Source organism: Neovison vison, chromosome 1 (genome assembly GCF_020171115.1).
Source record: "Neovison vison isolate M4711 chromosome 1, ASM_NN_V1, whole genome shotgun sequence".
Taxonomy (NCBI): Eukaryota; Metazoa; Chordata; class Mammalia; order Carnivora; family Mustelidae; genus Neogale; species Neogale vison.
In genome coordinates this window covers 620895-640119 of record NC_058091.1, presented here as the reverse complement: position 1 = coordinate 640119, position 19225 = coordinate 620895, and the positions used below count along the sequence as shown (strand labels likewise).

General features: G+C 51.7%; 1 protein-coding gene across 1 annotated transcript in view; it reads right to left on the bottom strand.

Moving 5' to 3' along the window:
• The window catches only part of WDR27 (WD repeat domain 27), a 101300-nt gene extending 82692 nt beyond the window's left edge, over positions 1-18608 (bottom strand). Inside the window, 8 exon segments of the mRNA XM_044242223.1 lie at positions 38-108; positions 1500-1551; positions 2502-2615; positions 4086-4210; positions 7364-7505; positions 18061-18107; positions 18435-18488; positions 18491-18608. Coding sequence (XP_044098158.1) covers positions 38-108; positions 1500-1551; positions 2502-2615; positions 4086-4210; positions 7364-7505; positions 18061-18107; positions 18435-18488; positions 18491-18608 — 723 coding nt within the window.
• Between the last annotated feature and the right edge of the window lie 617 nt (positions 18609-19225).

Below are 19225 nucleotides of genomic sequence, written 5' to 3'. Positions count from 1 at the left end.
CGTCTGGCCGCGGCGCTGGAGGTCCTGCTTCCCTCACCTGGCCATGCGCGCTTCCTGTCACCAGCTGCCGGCTCCCCGCGTGGATGAGGAGACTCAGGAGGGGGGAGGCTGTGGACGGGGCACGCGACACGCATCTGTCAAAACTCTGGCGGAAAGTATCTGAGTTTTACTTCTACTGTTTGTCGTCAGTCTGAACGCTCCTGAAATAATGCCCGCAGCAGGAAGCAGAAACCCTAAGTGCGTACACATTTCGAGAAGGTGCGTGCGTGGGGAGGGAGCGAAGCCGCCCCCCCACAGCCCACAGCAGCTCCCCACGGAGGCCCGGCCATTCCCGCTGCTCGGCGCCCCCAGGCCCGGCAGCGCCATCACCCACGCTGCACCCAATAGCCATGAAACTGGCACCAGAAGTAACACATTTATGGCATCAGTCAGGAAAACAGCAATTAATGATGCTTACTGTTTGAACTACTGCCTCGCATGTCATTTTAAAAGTTATTCTGAATCTACACTGTCAAGAATTCAGGAGGAAAACTGGAGCGCCTGGGGGGCTCAGTGGGTTAAAGCCTCTGCCTTCGGCTCAGGTCATGGTCTCGGGGTCCTGGGATCGAGCCCCACATCGGGCTCTCTGCTCAGCGGGGAGCCTCCTTCCCCCTCCCTCTCCACCTGCCTCCCTGCCTACTTGTGATCTCCGTCTGTCAAATAAATAAATAAAATCATTTAAAAAAGAAAAAGAAAAGAATTCAGGAGGAAAATTAAGACAAAAAGACATTTAAAAACATGTCCTAAATAAACTAAATGATATCAAAATCGAGTTAGTAACTATTTTCTTGACAGTCAATAATAATTCCACAAGTTAATTTCAGGAAAATAATGTCAACGGAATTCCAAGAAATGTGTTTTGTCCCTGAGACTGACAATGTACCCCAGCTGATAAAGCTTCCTCCTCCATGCACGGCTGTGATGCCAGGAAGGACACGCAGTCTCTGGGAAGGCACTGGGTAACGAGGCATGGCCCGTGTGCTAAGCTGCACTTTTGTGCGACTCATCCCGAGAAAGGGGCTCCTTGGGCAGCAGGACGAGCGCCGGGAGCGCGGGACACCAGCCAGGACGTGTGTGAAGACCTAGTGGCCTATACCGGGGCCTCCCCACCAGACAGACTGAGAGCTCAGGGGCTGGACAGAACCTCCCGCCTGAGCACAGCCTCCGATCCGCGAGGCAGACGCAGCCTGTGCTGGCCTGGCCGCCCCTCTTCCCGGGCACAGCAGAGGCAGGCTGCACGCTTCTCCCCCCCACCAGTACGCCCCTCAGTCTGCAAGCATAAGCTTACTTTTAAGTTAAAAACTTCAAGAAATACACCTGTCCAGTGAATCCTTACAAGGTGTAGATGAGAGGGAAACTCTCGACCCCCTTGAGTGGGACACCTCCAGCTTATAAACACACGCGGAAATAACGACTCCAAGAAGCCCACTGGCAAATCCGACACACGAGTTTTGAGGCACCTGTTAGCACTGAGGAGCTGTAGATCAGTGATTCCACATGATGATCCCAAACCTTCGGAAACACACACATTTCTTCAGAAGATACACATAAATTTTGCTTTGATCCACATTCCTGATGTAGCTTGAACTGATACATCTACTCGGCTACAGATTAATTTGTGTGAGCGGTTACCTGAAGGAGAAGATAATAAAATAGGTATATACATAATAAAACTGTAGAAACACCATGAAAGATTTCAGAATCATATGGAAAAAAGCGAACATTTCCAGAAGGAAGCACCTGCGGGTCTGGAAGACCCAAGACAGGCTGCAGACATCTCGGGCACCCAGAGAGAGGGGCCGGCCAGAGTCTCCGTCATCTGACTGTCAGGTGCCTGCCCGGGAGAGGGGGCCGGCCATGCTCCCCGCCGTCTGTAAGGTGCCAGGGCATGTTTTTGGACCCACTTTAGTGATTTCCAAACTCAGCTCCCGTTCTCAAAAGCCTCCTGACACCTCCTCACACCCATCTAGGCACAGCCCGTGTGTTTGTGGCAGCTGGAGGGAAGCGGCCAGATGACCCAGGAGGAGTTTCGGTCTCTCTCCTGCCCGCCCCTGCCGGTGTAAACCACCCACACCTCTTCTTCCAGTTCCGCTGTACAAGTCCTCACGGGGCCAACAGCATAGCAACGCTAACCCCAGCTGGCTGGGAGCTGGGGGAGAACAGAGTTGGCGTCTTAAATTATTTTCTTCTTCAGCTCGATTGAGTTCTGATTGAAGCCTCTGATTTTGGAAAATGGCTTTTTTGCTCTGGGCCCCCAGGGAAATACTGTGGAGTCCATTAATGTTCTAGCTCCCCTGGGCCCTGGATTTGAGGGGGAAGGTCCCAGAGCTGACCCAAGCCCCCCAGGAATGCTGGGACATGCCAGCTGGCACCTCGGGCCAAGTTCAGGACAGAGTGTGGCAGAAATAAAATCACAGGTGTGCGGTGGCAGCGGACAAAGCACTCCGGTACCCACGGCTGACCTTAAAGCTCCTGTCTTCAGACACCGAGACGATGATGCGTGTTTGCCACGGACAGAACTCGGCTGCGGTCACGGCGCCCCGGTGACCCTCCAGCTCGGCTAGTGTAGACCGGCTCTGGGAGGATTTGTGAAGAAAGATCAGTAACTGAATGTTCTGGCGATTGTGGTTATTAAGAAGTTACGCACATCTCACAGAAAACGGTTTCCGTTAAGCTCTACTTTGCGTAACTCCCCTTTCCAAATGTGAGGCTACCTGTCCATGAACCGAGAAGTGAAAATTCAGACGGCTGAGCTGAGCCTGTGCCTGCCCCTTATGCCTCTTATTGCCAGGCAACTAAAGATAAAAGGGGGGTCATAATGTGCATCAGAACATGGATACTTCCCAGGTTGGATGTTAGGAAATGCACATTTCTGCTACCTCCAATGTCTACAGTACGAAATAGTCCTTGTCTATGATCACATCGTATCCCGGAAAATACCGGTTTCCCTTCACTGTTTATGGTCATGTGGACATCAGTGTGCATGCTCTGGGATCAGCTGACGTCTCTCAAAGCGAAGTTCTTAAGCTGGTCACTAAGGGCCGCACAGTCTGGAACAGGCACCTGCCCCCCCGCTCTCCATCCGCGCGGTCGAGGCCTGACTCGGGTTCCTCGCCTTCTCCTTCCGGGACAGCTCAGCTTCCTTCCCACCTGACATGCCTGCTGTACCCCCAGCTCTCTGTGTTCCTTCTCCCAACACGAAGCTGGTGAGCTTTGCTACGTGTGGTGGCTGCCTTAATGGAATCACTGAACCCTACGACGCGTCCCATCGGCTGGGACTTCACTTACAGCGTGAGCACTCAGTTAAACTGTGTCACACTGAGCCTCACTTGCACGATTTAGCCGAGAATCACATGAACAGAGGAAGGCACACTCTGTGCCCCAAACTGCCTAGCACACATCAGTTAATCCCCAGTGAAGATTTTATGCCTAACATCTTCCCTAACCGAGATTTTTTTAAGTAGCTAGGGCAGAAAACTCCCCGCGGGCAAACAGCTTGGTCAACTGCATTCACTTGGCAAACCAAAGCCAAGGCCAGGCCCTGGATAGCCGTCTCCGGAGCAGGTCTGCAGCACAGGGCGCACTCTGAGCAAGCGGGAGGTGCCCTTACGCCCAGCCCTGCTCTCTCGCGCCCGCCCAGCAGAGCCCAGCGGGCTCCCGTCTCCTAGTCAGATGCGAGATGCAGAAGTCGCGGAGCCTAGCAGAGGAGACACGTTTCCTTAAACCCACCCAGGTAAGAGACAGGTGAGGAAGTCCAGCAGGGCAGGAAGCGGGCTTTGAGAAAAGCGATGAACAAAGCACGGAGCTGGGAGGGCTTGGACAATCACCAGAGGAGGAGAAATCAGAGCAGCCAACATCTGCCCGAACACGCGTGTTCGATGGCCTGATCTCAAGGACCGGCGTCGCGACGGACACAACAGCCGTGTGGGATCCGGGCGGCGCTCCGAGGGCAGGGTCCGGACACCTTCCCCCACCGCCGGGAAGCAGTGCCGCTGCTGAGGGGGGCGGCCGTGCTCACCACACGCTCACCCACTGCCGAACCTTACCGCAGTATCCAGCACAAATATCTTCTTTCCAGCGCACACAGCAGCCGCGCGGTCGTCCGGGCTCAACCTCAGACACAGCACCCTTCCCAGCAGGGTGCCCACGACCAGCCCCCGAGGAGTCAGCCCTAGACGGAAGTTCGGCGTTAGTGGCAGGTTACTGGGAGGTCACAGGAAGGTGCTGACAATGTGGCTCTCTCCCCTAACATGGCACGCAGAGTGACCACGAGCTTGGGTGTGACTTCGGCTCCTTGACAGTATTAAAAACATCAAGTGTAAACAGCTCTGGACATCTGTGGAACGCAGGGATCAACCATCAGAAAACGACTCCACGTCGTCACAGATAATGGGTCTCTGGGAAGGCTGCATGTGCACAGACACGGGGGTCATACAGAATCACGCATGATCCCAACCCTCCCTCCCCTGTGACCAGGCCAGCTCCCGGCTCAGTCGTGTGAGCTGCTCAGGTCCGTGTCAGACAGGCGGAAGGCACCGGGTGCCCACCGGAGCCACCGGAGCCTCTCTACCCCCAGGAGGGTGTCTCCAGGCACGCCTGCAGGCCTGAGGTGACAACATGTGCAGACCGCAGCCTCAGGCAGCGTCCCTGAACGAACACGCTACCACGCAGCAGGACTCAGCAGCCCTGTGGAAGGGCCCTGTCCAGCACGGTCACGTCACTGAGCCCGCAGACTACAGGGGGGGAGATGTGCACACATCACTGGAGTTCTATCTTGGCTAAAATCCCATGGTCTCGTTCCCTGAGTGTCTAACACGCACCTGTGCTACCCAGGCATCTCCCTCCGCACCTGGGACAGATCGGTGAACAAGGAGACAAAGTCCTATCTTTGTGGAAAGCTTACCTGGGGTAGGGGTCAGGACATTTAGACACCAATAAACAAAATTAGTAAACAAGCAACGTACAACGATAGAAGGAAGTGAATACCGTCAGAAAAAGCAAAGCACACAAAGGGACTGGGGTCCAGGGCGGTGGTCAGAAGGGCCCACGGCAATGGAGACACTTGAGTAGATCCTAAAGGATGTGGCAGAATCCACCATGATCCTGAGATGGAGCAGCAGGTGCAAAGGCCCAGGGGCAGGACTAAGTGCGGGCTGCTCCTTGAGACGGGGGCTTCGGCTGGGGGTCCCATAGCTCTGTCAGTCCCTAGTCTGCCTGAGGTGGGAAGGCACTGGGAGGCTTGGGCAGAAGTGTAGCGTGCTCAAGACTCCGGTCTTCCAGGGACCTCTGGCTGCTGAGTGGAGAGCAGAGCCCTGGGCAAGGTGGGCAGGAGGACCGAACATGGTACCCCGCTGAGTGACCGCTGTGGCCGGACTGCAGGGCAGCAGTGGACGGGGTGAGGAGTGTGCAGGTTTGGTTACAGTCTGAACGTAAAGCAGACAGAACTTGGGGTCGGTCGGGTATGGAGGTGTGCAGGGAAGAAGCACAGTGCCACGGTTTGTGACCTGAGCTGCTGCGGGGAAGCAGGAGGCAGGTGGGGGGAAGGCGATCGGGACAGGAAAGCGGCAATGCTGTCAGACGTCCGCGTGCAGGGGTCCGGCGCAGTTCACATGGGAGACCACAAGCAGGAGGGAGGCCTCGGCGAGAGCAGAGGGGGCAGCTATCAGAGCCTGCTGTCATCACTAAAGCAGTAATTTTTGATGGGAAAGAGGAAAAGCCCACATTCCGATGTGAAGAGATGAGAGAATGACACGAAGCCAGCAAAGGACACTGGGGACAAGTGACCAAGGACAGCCCCAGGTCACAACGTCCTTTCTAGTCCAAGTGCAAACACAATCATGTTGGACATGCTATAATCCGACACACCTGCCCACACCCACCACAGGATGGAAAGCAAGCCTGGTGGGGCTGCAGCCTGCCAGGCCCCTGCCGCCTCCCTGGAGGAGGAATGGGCAGCTTACCCAGCCCCACTGCTGGAGCTCCGGGACACAGGAGCAGCTGCCTCCCACTGCACCGATGGGAGCGCCAGGGTGTGGCTCCGGCACGGCTTGCACCCCCGTCCACGGACCAGACCACTTGCATCCACGGGCGTGTGAGTTCCGAAGAGCGCAGCCCATTCCCACATGGAAGGGTACTTGCGTACAAAGACCTCCGTGGGAGCAGATAACACACACGTGCTTCGCTGTCCATACGGACCCGTGTACCGACGTTCATGGGTGTGCCTGCGATGTACGCACAAGAACATGCTTCCGAATCGTGCGTACTTGTGTGCATGTGTGCACTTACTGTATGCACGTGTGTAGCGTACATGTGCATGTGTGTATGTGCACAGGAGATTGCGTTACTACATGTATACACCGCTGGATGCATTTACACGTGTGCCGTATATTTACTACACTCGTGTGTGCTGTGCACATGTGTATGTACGTGTGCAGTGCATGTGTGTGCTGTGCATGTGTGCATGGGATGTGCGTGTGTGCACGTGTGTGGCTGTGCGTGTGCTTGTGTGGTTTGCACATGTGTGTGCATGTGTGTGTGGCTGTGCACATGTGTCTGTGCTAACACACTCAACTGCCAAGTACGCGAGATGAGGCATAAACCACTCCGTATGCTGCTGCCTCAGACCCCCATGCTCGTGTTCTAGAGCGATCCTGGGAGTTCTCCGTGTGCTCCGTGACCTAAAGCTCAAACCCTTGAGCTTGGTCCTTGCCTTGCTTCTCAGCTCACCTGAGAACGCTCTCCGACACCCCCCGTGCTGCTACCACGGGGCCCCTCCTCAGCGAGGCCTGCAGGTAGAGCTCTCGGGACAGAGGGCCCGAGCACACGCCCGGCACGGTGCCCCTGCCCGGCGCCAGCCCTGCCATCGGCTTCCCCTCCCTCCTCTGGCGCAAAGGCCGCCTCCCCAGAGACGGCAGCACGTGAGGGCGTCTGGCCACGTCCTCTGCCCCCTCACCTGCCCTCTCTGCTGTGCTCCCCACAAGTATAACCAGTCGCCTGCGCGTCCGGTACAGGTCTGCCGCTCCTCACTGCCTGGAAGGAAAGAGTATTTCCCCTTGCCTGCGTACTCTCAGCAAAGACCACAGGTTTCACAGTAACAAGCCACGCAAGCCTAAACCAATGAGCCCATCGTGTAGCCTCACACAGGGCCCGGGTCCGAGATGGGAACGTCTGACGCGCTTCCGCACAGAACAGCCACCTCGGACACCCGGCTGGTCTCCGGGTCGGAGGAGTAAAAATTCTCCAAGCCCCGTTATAAAACCAAGCTGTTGAAGGATGAGTTATTCCCTTTGTACATTTTTAAAATATATTTTGAATGTTCATCTACCTTGAAGTGCTTTTTGTCTGCACTCATCTAGTCTCCACATTATAACGTGATCTCGTGAGGCAGAACAGAGGAGAAGCGGACTCGCTGCGTTCCCAAACGCCACGGCAGTAACCGGCTCGCGGTGGCCTCCGAGGGTCAGAGGCTGCAAGAGGGAACAGACACGAAACTCTCAGAAACTACACACGACACTTGAAGAATAAAAACATAACAGCATGATCTCAAACCTAATAAATCAAACGGATTGAGTTTTCAAATACATTTAGTTCACATATCCATTTTTTTTAAGATTTTATTTATTTATTTGACAGACAGAGATCGCGAGTAGGCAGGGAGAAAGGGGGAAGCAGGCTCCCCGCTGAGCAGAGAGCCCGATGCGGGGCTCGATCCAGGACCCTGGGATCGTGACCTGAGCCGAAGGCAGAGGCTTAACCCATGGAGCCCCCCAGGCGCCCCCCATATTCATTTATTAAAATTCCTGTTAGTGTTCCACTTGGTCACTCCCTCGAGTGAGCCCTGTCCCTGCACGCGACTCCGAGCCGCACGAGGAAAGCCGCACCGGTCACCTCGCTGTTCCACCTCCTCGACAGTCACTGAGTAGGCGAAGGCTTACCCCGTCCCTGCCCGCTGCCCGAGAAGAAAGGCTGCGCTGGACAGTGAAGGACATAGCAATGAAGACAAATCCCCAAGAGGAGGGCAGTGCTCGGGCTGCTGGCCGACAGGGCGCATGTCAGAGGGTCCGGGGACAAGCGCGGGACACCGCGGTGCCACAGAAAGGCCGGGCGCTGTGGGCGGGCTGCTGCCAGCACGGCGGGGAACGGGAAGCCGGCAGCGACGGTACACGCAGAAGCAGGAGACCAGCAAACCCGTCTTCAGACGAGCAAACTTTCAACACCGCTGCTAGTATGGAAGATGGACCGCAGTGGGGACAGTGGGACCAAGCGTGCCAAAGCAAGCACAGAAAGGCCTCAACTGGGGTGGCAGAGACGGAGACTCAGACCCGTGGGCACGGAGGGCTGGGGGAGGGGCAGAAGCACGGATAATCAGCGCCCCGGGCGGAAACCCTGGGGGACCGCGGCATAAGCAGGGGGAACAGAACCAGGAGGAACACAGGTCACCCGGGGGCGGTGTTCCGCAGGGACTTTGAAGCTGATGGGCAGCACACAGTGGGCGCTTGGACGCGAAGCCGTCGCTCAACGCGAGAACGAGGAGCGCCCCATCTCTGCTCACAGCGGCCCGGTCACCTGTACCAAGCTCCTGATGAGAACAAGAAAGTGGCGGAAACTGCCAAGAACATACAGATACACTTTAAGACATGAGAGAGCAGTGAACACAGCAAAGAATTAAGAACAGAGAAGAAGGAAACAGAGGAGGGACCCTACATGGGAGGCCATTCACCCAGGAAGACCTCTGCCGAACGGCAGGTTTCTGACAATCCCAGGAAAGGCAGTTGAAACCTGAGACACTTACTCCAGTAGGAGCCCCAAAATGGTGTAATTAAATGCATCCTTTTCAGGCACAAATAGACCTATCTTATTGGGAAAAGGGCAAAGAATTCCACAGCTGGACAAAGGACTTCAGAGAACAGGGCTGGCGACCTTCAGGCTGAGGCCTCCACGCATTGCTTTTCCTTTAAAACACTACAAATGGATTTTAATAAATTTCCCCTTAAAAAAAAGCATAACCGCCTACTAAGGTAGGAGAGAAGGGCATGTTTTCAAATGCCCAGGCCTAGAGCAGTGACCTGAAGGGCCAGGCCCCAGGAAGGACAGTGAACGGGCAAGAGAAGGTGTTCACAGGCTCACCTTCAAGTTCTCACAGTCCAACTGGATTCGTGACCTGGGACTGCCAGTGCCCTCAGCCAGCCGGCTACGAGAAGCAAGCGTAAATTCTCTCGGAAAGAAGTTCGGATCACCCAGAGCCCAGCTCGCTGTGCATTTTGTCATACATAATGTCCAGCAGTCAATCAAAAATAATCAGGTATTCAAGGAGTCAAAAACCAAGATCGTGGTTTCCATTAATCGTGGAAAACACCCACCCATGGGTCATCCAGATCCAGCAGGCCTTGAAACCAAACCAGAACTGACCCAGACTGCAGAATTACTAGAAAAGGACATTAAAGCAATCATTATACTTCTACTCCGTACGTTCGAAAAGTTAAATGGAAGTATAAAAAAAATCAATAATTAATAATCATCTAAAACAAAAAGCACCAGACCAAGATGGTTCCACTGGTGAATTCTACAATACTTAAGGAAGAGATTTTACTAATTCTCTACAATCTCTTTCAGAAAACTGAAGAAAGATAATGGAGGGAAACATATTTTCAAAAGAAGCAGAGAAAATATTTCCTTACTCATCTTATGAGGCCAGGATTACCCTAATACCAAAACCAGACAAAGACATTGCAAGAAAAGAAAATTAAAAACCATATCTCAGGGCACCTGGGTGGCTCAGTGGGTTAAAGCCTCTACCTTCGGCTCAGGTCATGATCTCTGGGTCCTGGGATCGAGCCCCACATCGGGCTTCCTGCTCGGCAGGGAGCCTGCTTCCCCCCCACTCTCTGCCTGCCTGTCTGCCTACTTGTGATCACTGTCTGTCAAGTAAATAAATAAAATATTTAAAAAAAAATACCCCTCATGAATATGGATGCCAATATCAACAAAATATTCAAAATATCAGCACATCAAACCATATAATATACTAAAAAATTATACATTATGACCAAGTAGAATTTGGAGATTTATTCCACATATGCAAGTCTGGCTGGACATTTGAAAACCAATTAGTCCATCACATCAACAGGCTAAAGAAGAAAAGTCACATGAAAATAACAAAAAATGTTCAGGTGCCTGGGTGGCTCAGTCAGGGAAGCATCCGGCTCTTGATTTTGGTTCAGGTCATGATCTCGGGGTCATGAGACTAAGCCCTGTGTCAGCCTCCAGCTGGGCCGGGAGCCTATTGAAGATTCTCTCCCTCCCCCTCTCTCTGCCCCCACATTCATAGGTGCTTGCACTCTAACCAGTAAACAAACGAACAAACGAATAGAAACAGTAGCTGCTTCACAGTACAGTTCATTAAGAAATGTAGGAAAAAAGCATATGACAAAATCCAACAACAATTCATGATGAAAACTCCCCATATGTATACTAGGAATGAGGGGAACTTCCTCAACCTTCCAAGAGTATCTACAAAATACCCGAAGCTAATCTGTGAACAGGTGAGAAACTACAAACTGTGCTGCCAAGATTAGGAGCAAGAACGTCCCTCTCTCCACTCCTCTCCACATACTGGGAATCTGAGCTCACATAACAACACAATAAAAGGAGATAGAAAGTACAGTGATGGAGAGGAAAGAAATAAAACTGACTTTATCCATGGATGACATGATCATCTATGTAGAAAATCCAAAAAAATCGGCAAGACGCGCCGGACACTCACCACTTACAGCACGGTTGCAGGATACAAAGTCAATACACAAAATCCCACTGCTTTCCTACGTGTCAGCAATAAACAAGTTGATTTTGAATTTAAAAGCACAATACCATTCACATCAGCACTCCAACAAATGAAACGCTAACAGATCTAACAAAGTTGTGTAAGATCTCTGGGGTGCCTGGGTAGCTCAGTTGGTTCAGCACCCAACTCCGTTTGGGCTCAGGTCATGATCTCAGGGCAGGGAGACTGAGCCTCGGGTTGGGCTCCACACGGGGCATGGAACCAGCTTAAGATCCTCTCTCCCCTCTCCCTTTGCCTCCCCTCCTACCCACAAGTGATCACTTTCTCTATTAAAAAAAAAAAAAATTACAGGGCACCTGGGTGGCTCTGTTGGTTAAGCGTCTGCCTTCAACTCAAGTCATGATCCCAGGGTCCTGCGATCAAGTCCCGCACTGGGCTCCTTGCTTAGAGGGGAGCCTGCTTCTCCCTCTGCCCTTCCCTCTGCTTGTACTGTCTCTCACTCTCTATTTCTCAAATAAATAAATATTTTTTTTAAATTATATAAGATCTTTATGAGGAAAAATAAAACTGTTGAAAGAAATTTTTAAAACTAAAGGAATGGAGAACTATCCCATGTTTATGGATAGAAAGCCTCAATATTGTCAAGATGTCAATTCTTCCCACTTGATCTATAGACTTAATCTAATTCAAATCAAAATCAACAACTGTTTTACCATTTAAATTCCCACCAGCAGTGTATGAGATCCAGCTCCTCCTCATCCTTGCCAGCATGTGGTATAGTCAACTTTTAAATGCTAACTATACTGATAGGTGTATACTATTTGCTTATTTTGCTGTAATTTCCATTTCTGTAATGACATGATGTTGAATATCTTTTCATGTGCTTATTTGACTTTTGCGTAAGGTGCCTCCTTAGCGCAGTAGGCAGCGTGTCAGTCTCATAAAATGGGGGTATTTGTTTTATTATTAAGCTAAAAAAAATTTTTTTAATTTAATTTCTTTTCAGTGTAACAGAATTCATTGTTTATGCACCACACCCAGTGCTCCATGCAACACGTGCCCTCCTTAATACTTAATACCCACCACCTGGTTCCCCCAACCTCCCACCCCCCTCCCCTTCATAACCCTCAGATTGTTTTTCAGAGTCCACAGTCTCTCATGGTTCGCCTCCCCTTCTAATTCCCCTCAAGTCCCTTCTCCTCTCCATCTCCCCTTGTCCTCCATGTTATTTCTTATGCTCCACAAATAAGTGAAACCATATGATAATTGACTCTCTGCTTAATTTATATATATACATAATTTATATATGTAAATTAAATAACTAAAATTAACTTAAAATTAAATTTAAATAAAATTAAATTTTTATTTGTTAAAAAATAAATGTTTGGTAGAATTAACCTGTGAAGCCATCTGGTCCTGGACTTTTGTTTGTTGGTAGTTTTTTTGATTACTGATTCAATTTATTTGCTGGTTATCAGTCTGTTTTTCTATTTCTTCCTCTTTCAGTTGTGGTAGTTTATGTGTCTCCAGGTAGAAAGTTGGTACAATCATAGTGCTCACTTAATTTGTACCTCTTTTGTTGGGGATAATAGTCCCTGTTTAAACCTGCTATTCCATCATGGCTCCAAAGGAAGTCCTTATTTTTTGCTCCTGGTGAGGGTATGGGGAATGAGTACTCTCATACATTAATGATGAGAATGTAAACTATTCCAAAATTTGGCATAATCTTAAAAATCTAAAATGTACACACAATTTGACTTGCTAATCTGTAGGAATATATTCTGTAGAAATAAAAACACAAATGTGCAAGAATAAGCAGAAAGGACATTTACTGCAGCGGTCTGCAGCAGCAGAGAAATGACCTGAGCACTCCGTTTGGGACAGGAAGGCTGCGTCACGGCACTGCTGTCGCTGTGTTTGTGTCTTGTTCTGCACGCACTTTAAGTCAGAAAAGCAGGCGTTTCCTTTGCAGACACACCAACAAAATGCAATGAGCAGATGTCTTTTAAATCCTGACTCAAATAAACCAACTATAATCATTAATATCTGAAAAATTACTAGATATTAAGTCCTTATCTGTTCAAGATACATACTGAAATATGTAGAGGGGAAATGCTAAAATATACTGACTTGGCTTTAAAATATCCCAGTCAAAAACATTTGGAAGATTAACAAGAAAGGTGAAATAGGAATGACTATTAAAAATATGTAATACTGTATGTTATCTATACTGGAGTTAAAATTAAAAAATAAAAATGTGTGACAGGTACATGACGTTCATTTTACTATCTTATTTTTGTTATGTTTGAAATGTTCTACAATAAAAAGACAAAACAAAATAAAAGAAGTTACAGCGGATAGTTAGCCCATTAAAATATAAATATTTTTTAGACTCACATGTGGACCACATTTGAGCACAGAAGGAAACATCACAAGATAAAAACCAAAGTCCGGACAGATACGGGCGGGGGACACTGAATGTGATTCCTTTTCATCTGCACTACTCCTTTGGTATGGGATCAACTTTGTTATGGAACTTTGTAAGACGAATGTAATGACCTTTAAGAATTATATGCATATAGGGGAAATAAACCTTAATTTTGAAAAAAAATCAACAAACTGATTTTAAGGTTTATACGAAGGCAAAAGACCCAGAATGGCCACATAATACTGGAGAACAACAATCGAGTTGGGAGACTGACACTACCCACCTTCCAGACTTATGAGGAAGCTCCACTAACTGGAACTGTATGGAACTGGTGAAGGGACAAACAGATTAATGGGAAGGAAGAGAGTCAGAAACAGTCAAGTGAACTTTGACTAAGGGACAAACATGATACAACGGAGAAAACTATAAACTCCTTAAAAATAACATGGGAGGTGTTTGGGTGGCTCAGTCGTTAACTGTCTGCCTTCAGCTCGGGTCATGATCTCAGGGTCCTGGATCGAGCCCCACATCAGGCTCCCTGCTCAGCGGGAAGCCTGCTTCTCCCTGTCCCGCTCCCCGTGCTTGTGTACTCTCTTGCTGTCTCTCTCTCTGTCAAATAAATAAAATCTTTTAAATACATACATACATACATACATGGGAGAAAAAACAGATGACTTAGGTTTGGTGATAACTTTTCAGATAAGACACCAAAGGCATGATCTATGAAAGTAAGAACTGATAGGCTGGACTTCCATTAAAATTAAAAATTCCTGTGCAGAAGCTTCCTATGCTTCTGCAAAGGAAACAGTCAACAAAAAAAGTCAACAAATTAAAAACTCCTGTGCACAGCAAAGGAAACAGTCAACAAAACACAGAGGCAACCCACAGAAAGGGAGAAGATATTCACAAATGACAGTACAGACAAAGGGCTGATATCCAAGATGTATAAAGAAGTCCTCAAACTCAACACTCAAAAAAATAGATAATCACGTCAAAAAATAGGCGGAAGATATGAACAGACACTTCTCCAATGAAGACATATAAATGGCTATCAGACACATGAAAAAATGTTCATCATCACTGGCCATCAGGGAGATTCAAATTAAAACCACATTGAGATATCACCTTACACCAGTCAGAATGGCCAAAATTAATAAGACAAGAAACAACAAGCATTGGAGAGGATGTGGAGAAAGGGGAACCCTCTTCCACTGTTGGTGGGAATGCAAGTTGGTGCAGCCTTTTTGGAGAACAGTGTGGAGATTCCTCAAGAAATTAAAAATAGAGCTTCCCTATGACCCTGCAATTGTACTACTGGGTATTAACCCCAAAGATACAGATGTCGTGAAAATAAGGGCCATCTGTACCCCAATGTTTATAGCAGCAATGGCCACGGTCGCCAAACTATGGAAAGAACCAAGATGCCCTTCAACGGACGAATGGATAAGGAAGATGTGGTCCATATACACTATGGAGTATGATGCCTCCATCAGAAAGGACGAATACCCATCTTTTGTAGGAACATGGACGGGACTGGAAGAGATTATGCTGAGTGAAATAAGTCAAGCAGAGAGAGTCAATTATTATACGGTTTCACTTACTTGTGGAGCATAACAAATAGCATGGAGGACAAGGGGAGATGGAGAGGAGAAGAGAGTTGGGGGAAATCGGACAGGGAGATGAACCATGAGAGACTGTGGACTCTGAGAAACTAACTGAGGATTTTGGAGGGGAGGAGGGTGGGAGGTGGGGTGAGCCTGGTGGTGGGGATAAGGAGGGCACGGACTGCATGGAGCACTGGGTGTGCTGCATAAACAATGAATTTTGGAACACTGCATCAAAAAGTCATGATGTACTTTATGGTGACTAACATAACACACACACAAAAAAAATTTTTTTAAGAGAAAGTAAATGCTAGTTTCCACTTTATAATGGGAAGAATAAACAGGCAACTTCTCTTAAAAAAATAATAAATAAAAATTCCATCAAGAGAATGAGCAGACAAAGCACGGACTGGGATAAAGTATTTGCTGAAGACATGTCTGATAAAGGACTATTCCCAAAATATACAAAGAACTCTTAGGAGGCAACAATAAGAAAATAACCAAGTTAAAAAAATGAGCCAAACACCATGACAGACACCTCACTAAAGAAGATACACAGGTGACGGGGCACCTGGGTGGCTCAGTGGGTTAAAGCCTCTGCCTTCGGCTCAGGTCATGATCCCGGGGTCCTGGGATCGAGTCCCGCATTGGGCTCTCTGCTCAGCAGGGAGCCTGCTGCCTCCTCTCTCTCTGCCTGCCTCTCTGCCTGCTTGTGATCTCTGTCCAAAAAAAAAAAAGAAGATACACAGGTGACAAGAAAGCAAAGTCCACGTCATGAGTCATCAGGGACATACGGATGAAGACTACAACGTCACGACTGCTCACCGCCCAGAGTAACAACACCCAGGGCTCCGACAAGCCCACCTGCCAGTGTGGGTGTGGAGGGGCGGGTCTCTCACTCACAGCCGTTGGGAGACGGTGCAGCCACTGTGAAAGGCAGTTTGGCGGCTTCTTACAACATTAAATCATCTCTTCGCATATGATGACGCAGCACTCACGCTGCTCAGTATTCACCCAAAGGAGCTGAAATGTGTGGCCACTCCGAGCCTGCCACGGATGTCCACAGCAGTTCTGTTGAGAAGCGCCAGAACTCGGAAGCCGCAGGGAAACACAGACTTGCTGCATCCAGACAACTAAAGAGGGATGAGCCGTTGAAGCATGAGCAGACCCAGAGGAACCTTCGGCCCGTGTCACCCAGTGTGAGAAGCTGGTGTGAACCCGCACAGTGGGTGGCCCCACCTACAGGAACCGTGGAAAAGGCTCAGCCATAAGGGTAGGGAAAGATCGGCAGCTGCCGGGGTGGGGGAGGAAGGGATGAAGGCAGCAGAGCACAGGGTTTTAGGGTAGTGCAAACTCTCCGAGTGGTAACCTAACCACGGACATGCATCACTATGCATGGGTCCGAAGCCACAGAATGCGCAGCGCCTGGAGTGACCCCTGAGGTCACGTGGACTCTGGGTGACCAGGACGTGCCACGGAGCGTCATCAGCTGCAACGAGGCAGGATTCTGGTACCGGGTGTTGACCACGGGGTGGCCGTGGGTGACCGGTAGCTCACGGGCCACACAGGACATCCCGGCACCCACCCCTCAGTTTGGTTGTGAACCTAAAACTGCTTTAAAGAGATTAATAAAGTCTTGGGGCACCTGGGGGGCTCCGCCGTCAGGGGTCTGCCGTCAGCTCAAGCCGTGATCTCCAGCGGAGCACGCGACCCTCCCCGCTCCCCCCGCTCCCCACTCCTCACTGCCGTCTCCTGCTCGCTGTGCTCTGCGACGAACCAATACATCATCTTTAAAAAATGAAAAATAATACAATAATAAAGTCTTACAATTTTAAAAAAGGGTCAAGAGGAGCCCCTAAAACGGAAAATGGAGCCAAAATACCCCCGAGATAAGCGTTCCCTTGTGAGCGGACCCTTAGCAGCGACCGCGCAGATCCCACGGGGCTGGCCGAGGCGGCCGAGCGGCCGGACCAGGCCGGACGGACCGGCCCAGCACGAGGCCCCGTGGGCGCTACGGGGCGGCCCGGCCTCAGACAGCGAAGGCGGCGGCACGTGATCCGAGGCGCGGAATGAGAACGACCCGCGCGGCCCCCGACGGCCGCAGGACTCAGCACGGCCGCGTCCTCTCGCCCCGAGAAGCCCCCGACGTGGCCACGAGCACGGTCGGCCGGGGCAGGTCAGCTCGGCAGCAGCGGTCCCAGGGTCAGACACGGAGAGGACGCACCGGTCCCTTCCCCGGCAGCCGCAGCGCGCACGGCCGAGAGCCCGCGCGGACACGGACGGACGGACGGACGGACGACCTGGCCGGAGAAGGCCGCAGCCGCGGGGCGCGGGTCACAAAGGGGAACGTCCAAAGCTGGAAGCGCCTTCAGCGCCGTTGAGCGCCGGGAGGCCCCGACCGGGAGCCGAGGACGGACAGACTGATGGACGCGGACCGCGAGGAAGCCTCACGTGGCCTTCGCACGAGCCCAGATCCCGCGGCCCCGCAGCACTCTGGACACCCTCTCCGTGCGACCCGCCGACCCGGACGAACGCATCCCTGCGCCTCGGCGGCGGCACCAAAACGCACCCCGAAGGAGGCCCGGAGCCGCCCAGGGACGGACGCGACGCGAACCCGCGGCCACAGCCCGCCTGCGGGTGGCAAGTCCTACGCAGAAACGCGCTAAACCGCCGTGACTCGGGGGACTCCCGGGGGCCACCGCGAGCGGCGCGTCCTGCCCCGACGGGAGCGCCCGGGGCCCCAGAACGAAAGGGAACTTCGGCAAACACGGGCTGGCCCCGAAGCCGAAAGCGAGCGAAAGGGGGTCCCGACACCGGACCACTCGTTCTGCCCAGGGAGACCCGTGGAGAAGAGCCTTGCCATGAGGGTGCTGGCCCAGATCCAATGTCCGAATGAAAACTACGTCTTCGAAACTGTCAGCTTGATGTAAAAGACTCTGCCATAACCTCCTTAATGTGCTGTAGGGAAAACCGAAGAAACTGAACCTGTCTGGTCACATTCACACGCACACTTCAGGCGTCCATTACCCAAGAACGTTCTTTAACGAGGCAATTCCAGGCCGTTTACTTTCTGGGACGCCACCCCTGGCACAGGGTTTGCATCTCTCCTGTGGCGGGTCCTGGAGGGGCCCGGGGCATCCGCGCAGCGGGCAGGTCCCACCGCCTGTGGGATCGGATCCAAGGACACCCGCACGCGCCTTCCTAGCTACCTGGTACGAAGGGTCTTCGGTGCTCCACACACAAAGCGTGTTCCCATCTGCAGGGAAAGCACAGTACTGAGCGCTACAAGCAAGCTGGACGTGGGCCACAGGCTCCTTCGAGGCCACCAGGCCCTTCTCTGTGAGCACATCACCGAGGCAGCTGCCATCCGCACAAAGAATCCCTCGGGCGCCTTCCATCTGCGATCTGAGGGCACAAGTGGGCAGAGGACAACTACGGGACGGCACGGGACACAGCACAGCTCGTCACACCCACTGACTCGCCGCCCCTCCCCACTCCCAGGTCATCACTGAAGGTCCGGGAGGTCACACACACACACACACACACACACGACTGCTACTCATCCCGAGGCTTTACAACAGACCTTGACTCGCGGCCCCTCTTCCTGCTTGACACGCCTCCCGCGGCCGACAGCACCTCCCGAGGCGCCGATGAGGCTGGTCCTCGGCGCATGAGCCCGGCAGCAGCACTGAGGAGTGAACAGAAAGTCATTACTGACGCTGATCACCACCACAAGGACCTCGAGAGACAAAATCATTTCCCAAATCTCCACGCAAGCTGGTCCTGAAATGCAACATTAACCGAGGCCGCTGCCGCCTCCCTGGGGTTTGTTCACGGTGACACAGCATCGTGTCCTTTAGTCGATTACCTCCGGTTATTCAGTCGCTGATTCCCGGACTCCCTCTTGTAAAAGCACAAATGAATGAAACGTTGACAAAACTAACGAACCGCTTCAGCCTGCCCACTTCCCAGTGAAGGACTTCGCCCGCGCGCTCTCTTCTACCCTCCAGCCGTCCTGATCCCGCCCCGCCGCGCCTCGCTCCAGGCACTAGGCCTGAAAAGCTCGCCCGCAGAATGTGCTGACGTGGTTCTGGACAAAGGGTTGAACCATCTGGTCACCGTGGCGGCCGAGTGGACTCCCAGGACCAGCTGTGCGTCACACGCTGGCTTCACGGCGAAAAGGGTGGTCCAGGCAGAAGAAAACCAGGTGGCAGTGCCCAGCGGCGACGGGATGAGGTTACAAGAGGGGGCGTCGTCCAGTGGGGTCCGCCTGCGGTGCTCGGCAACGGAGCAGACAGAGGCCTGCACTTCAGCTCGGGTCAGAACCGGAGGGCTGCTGAAGGCTGCTGAACGAAGCTACTCGGGAAAATGCAC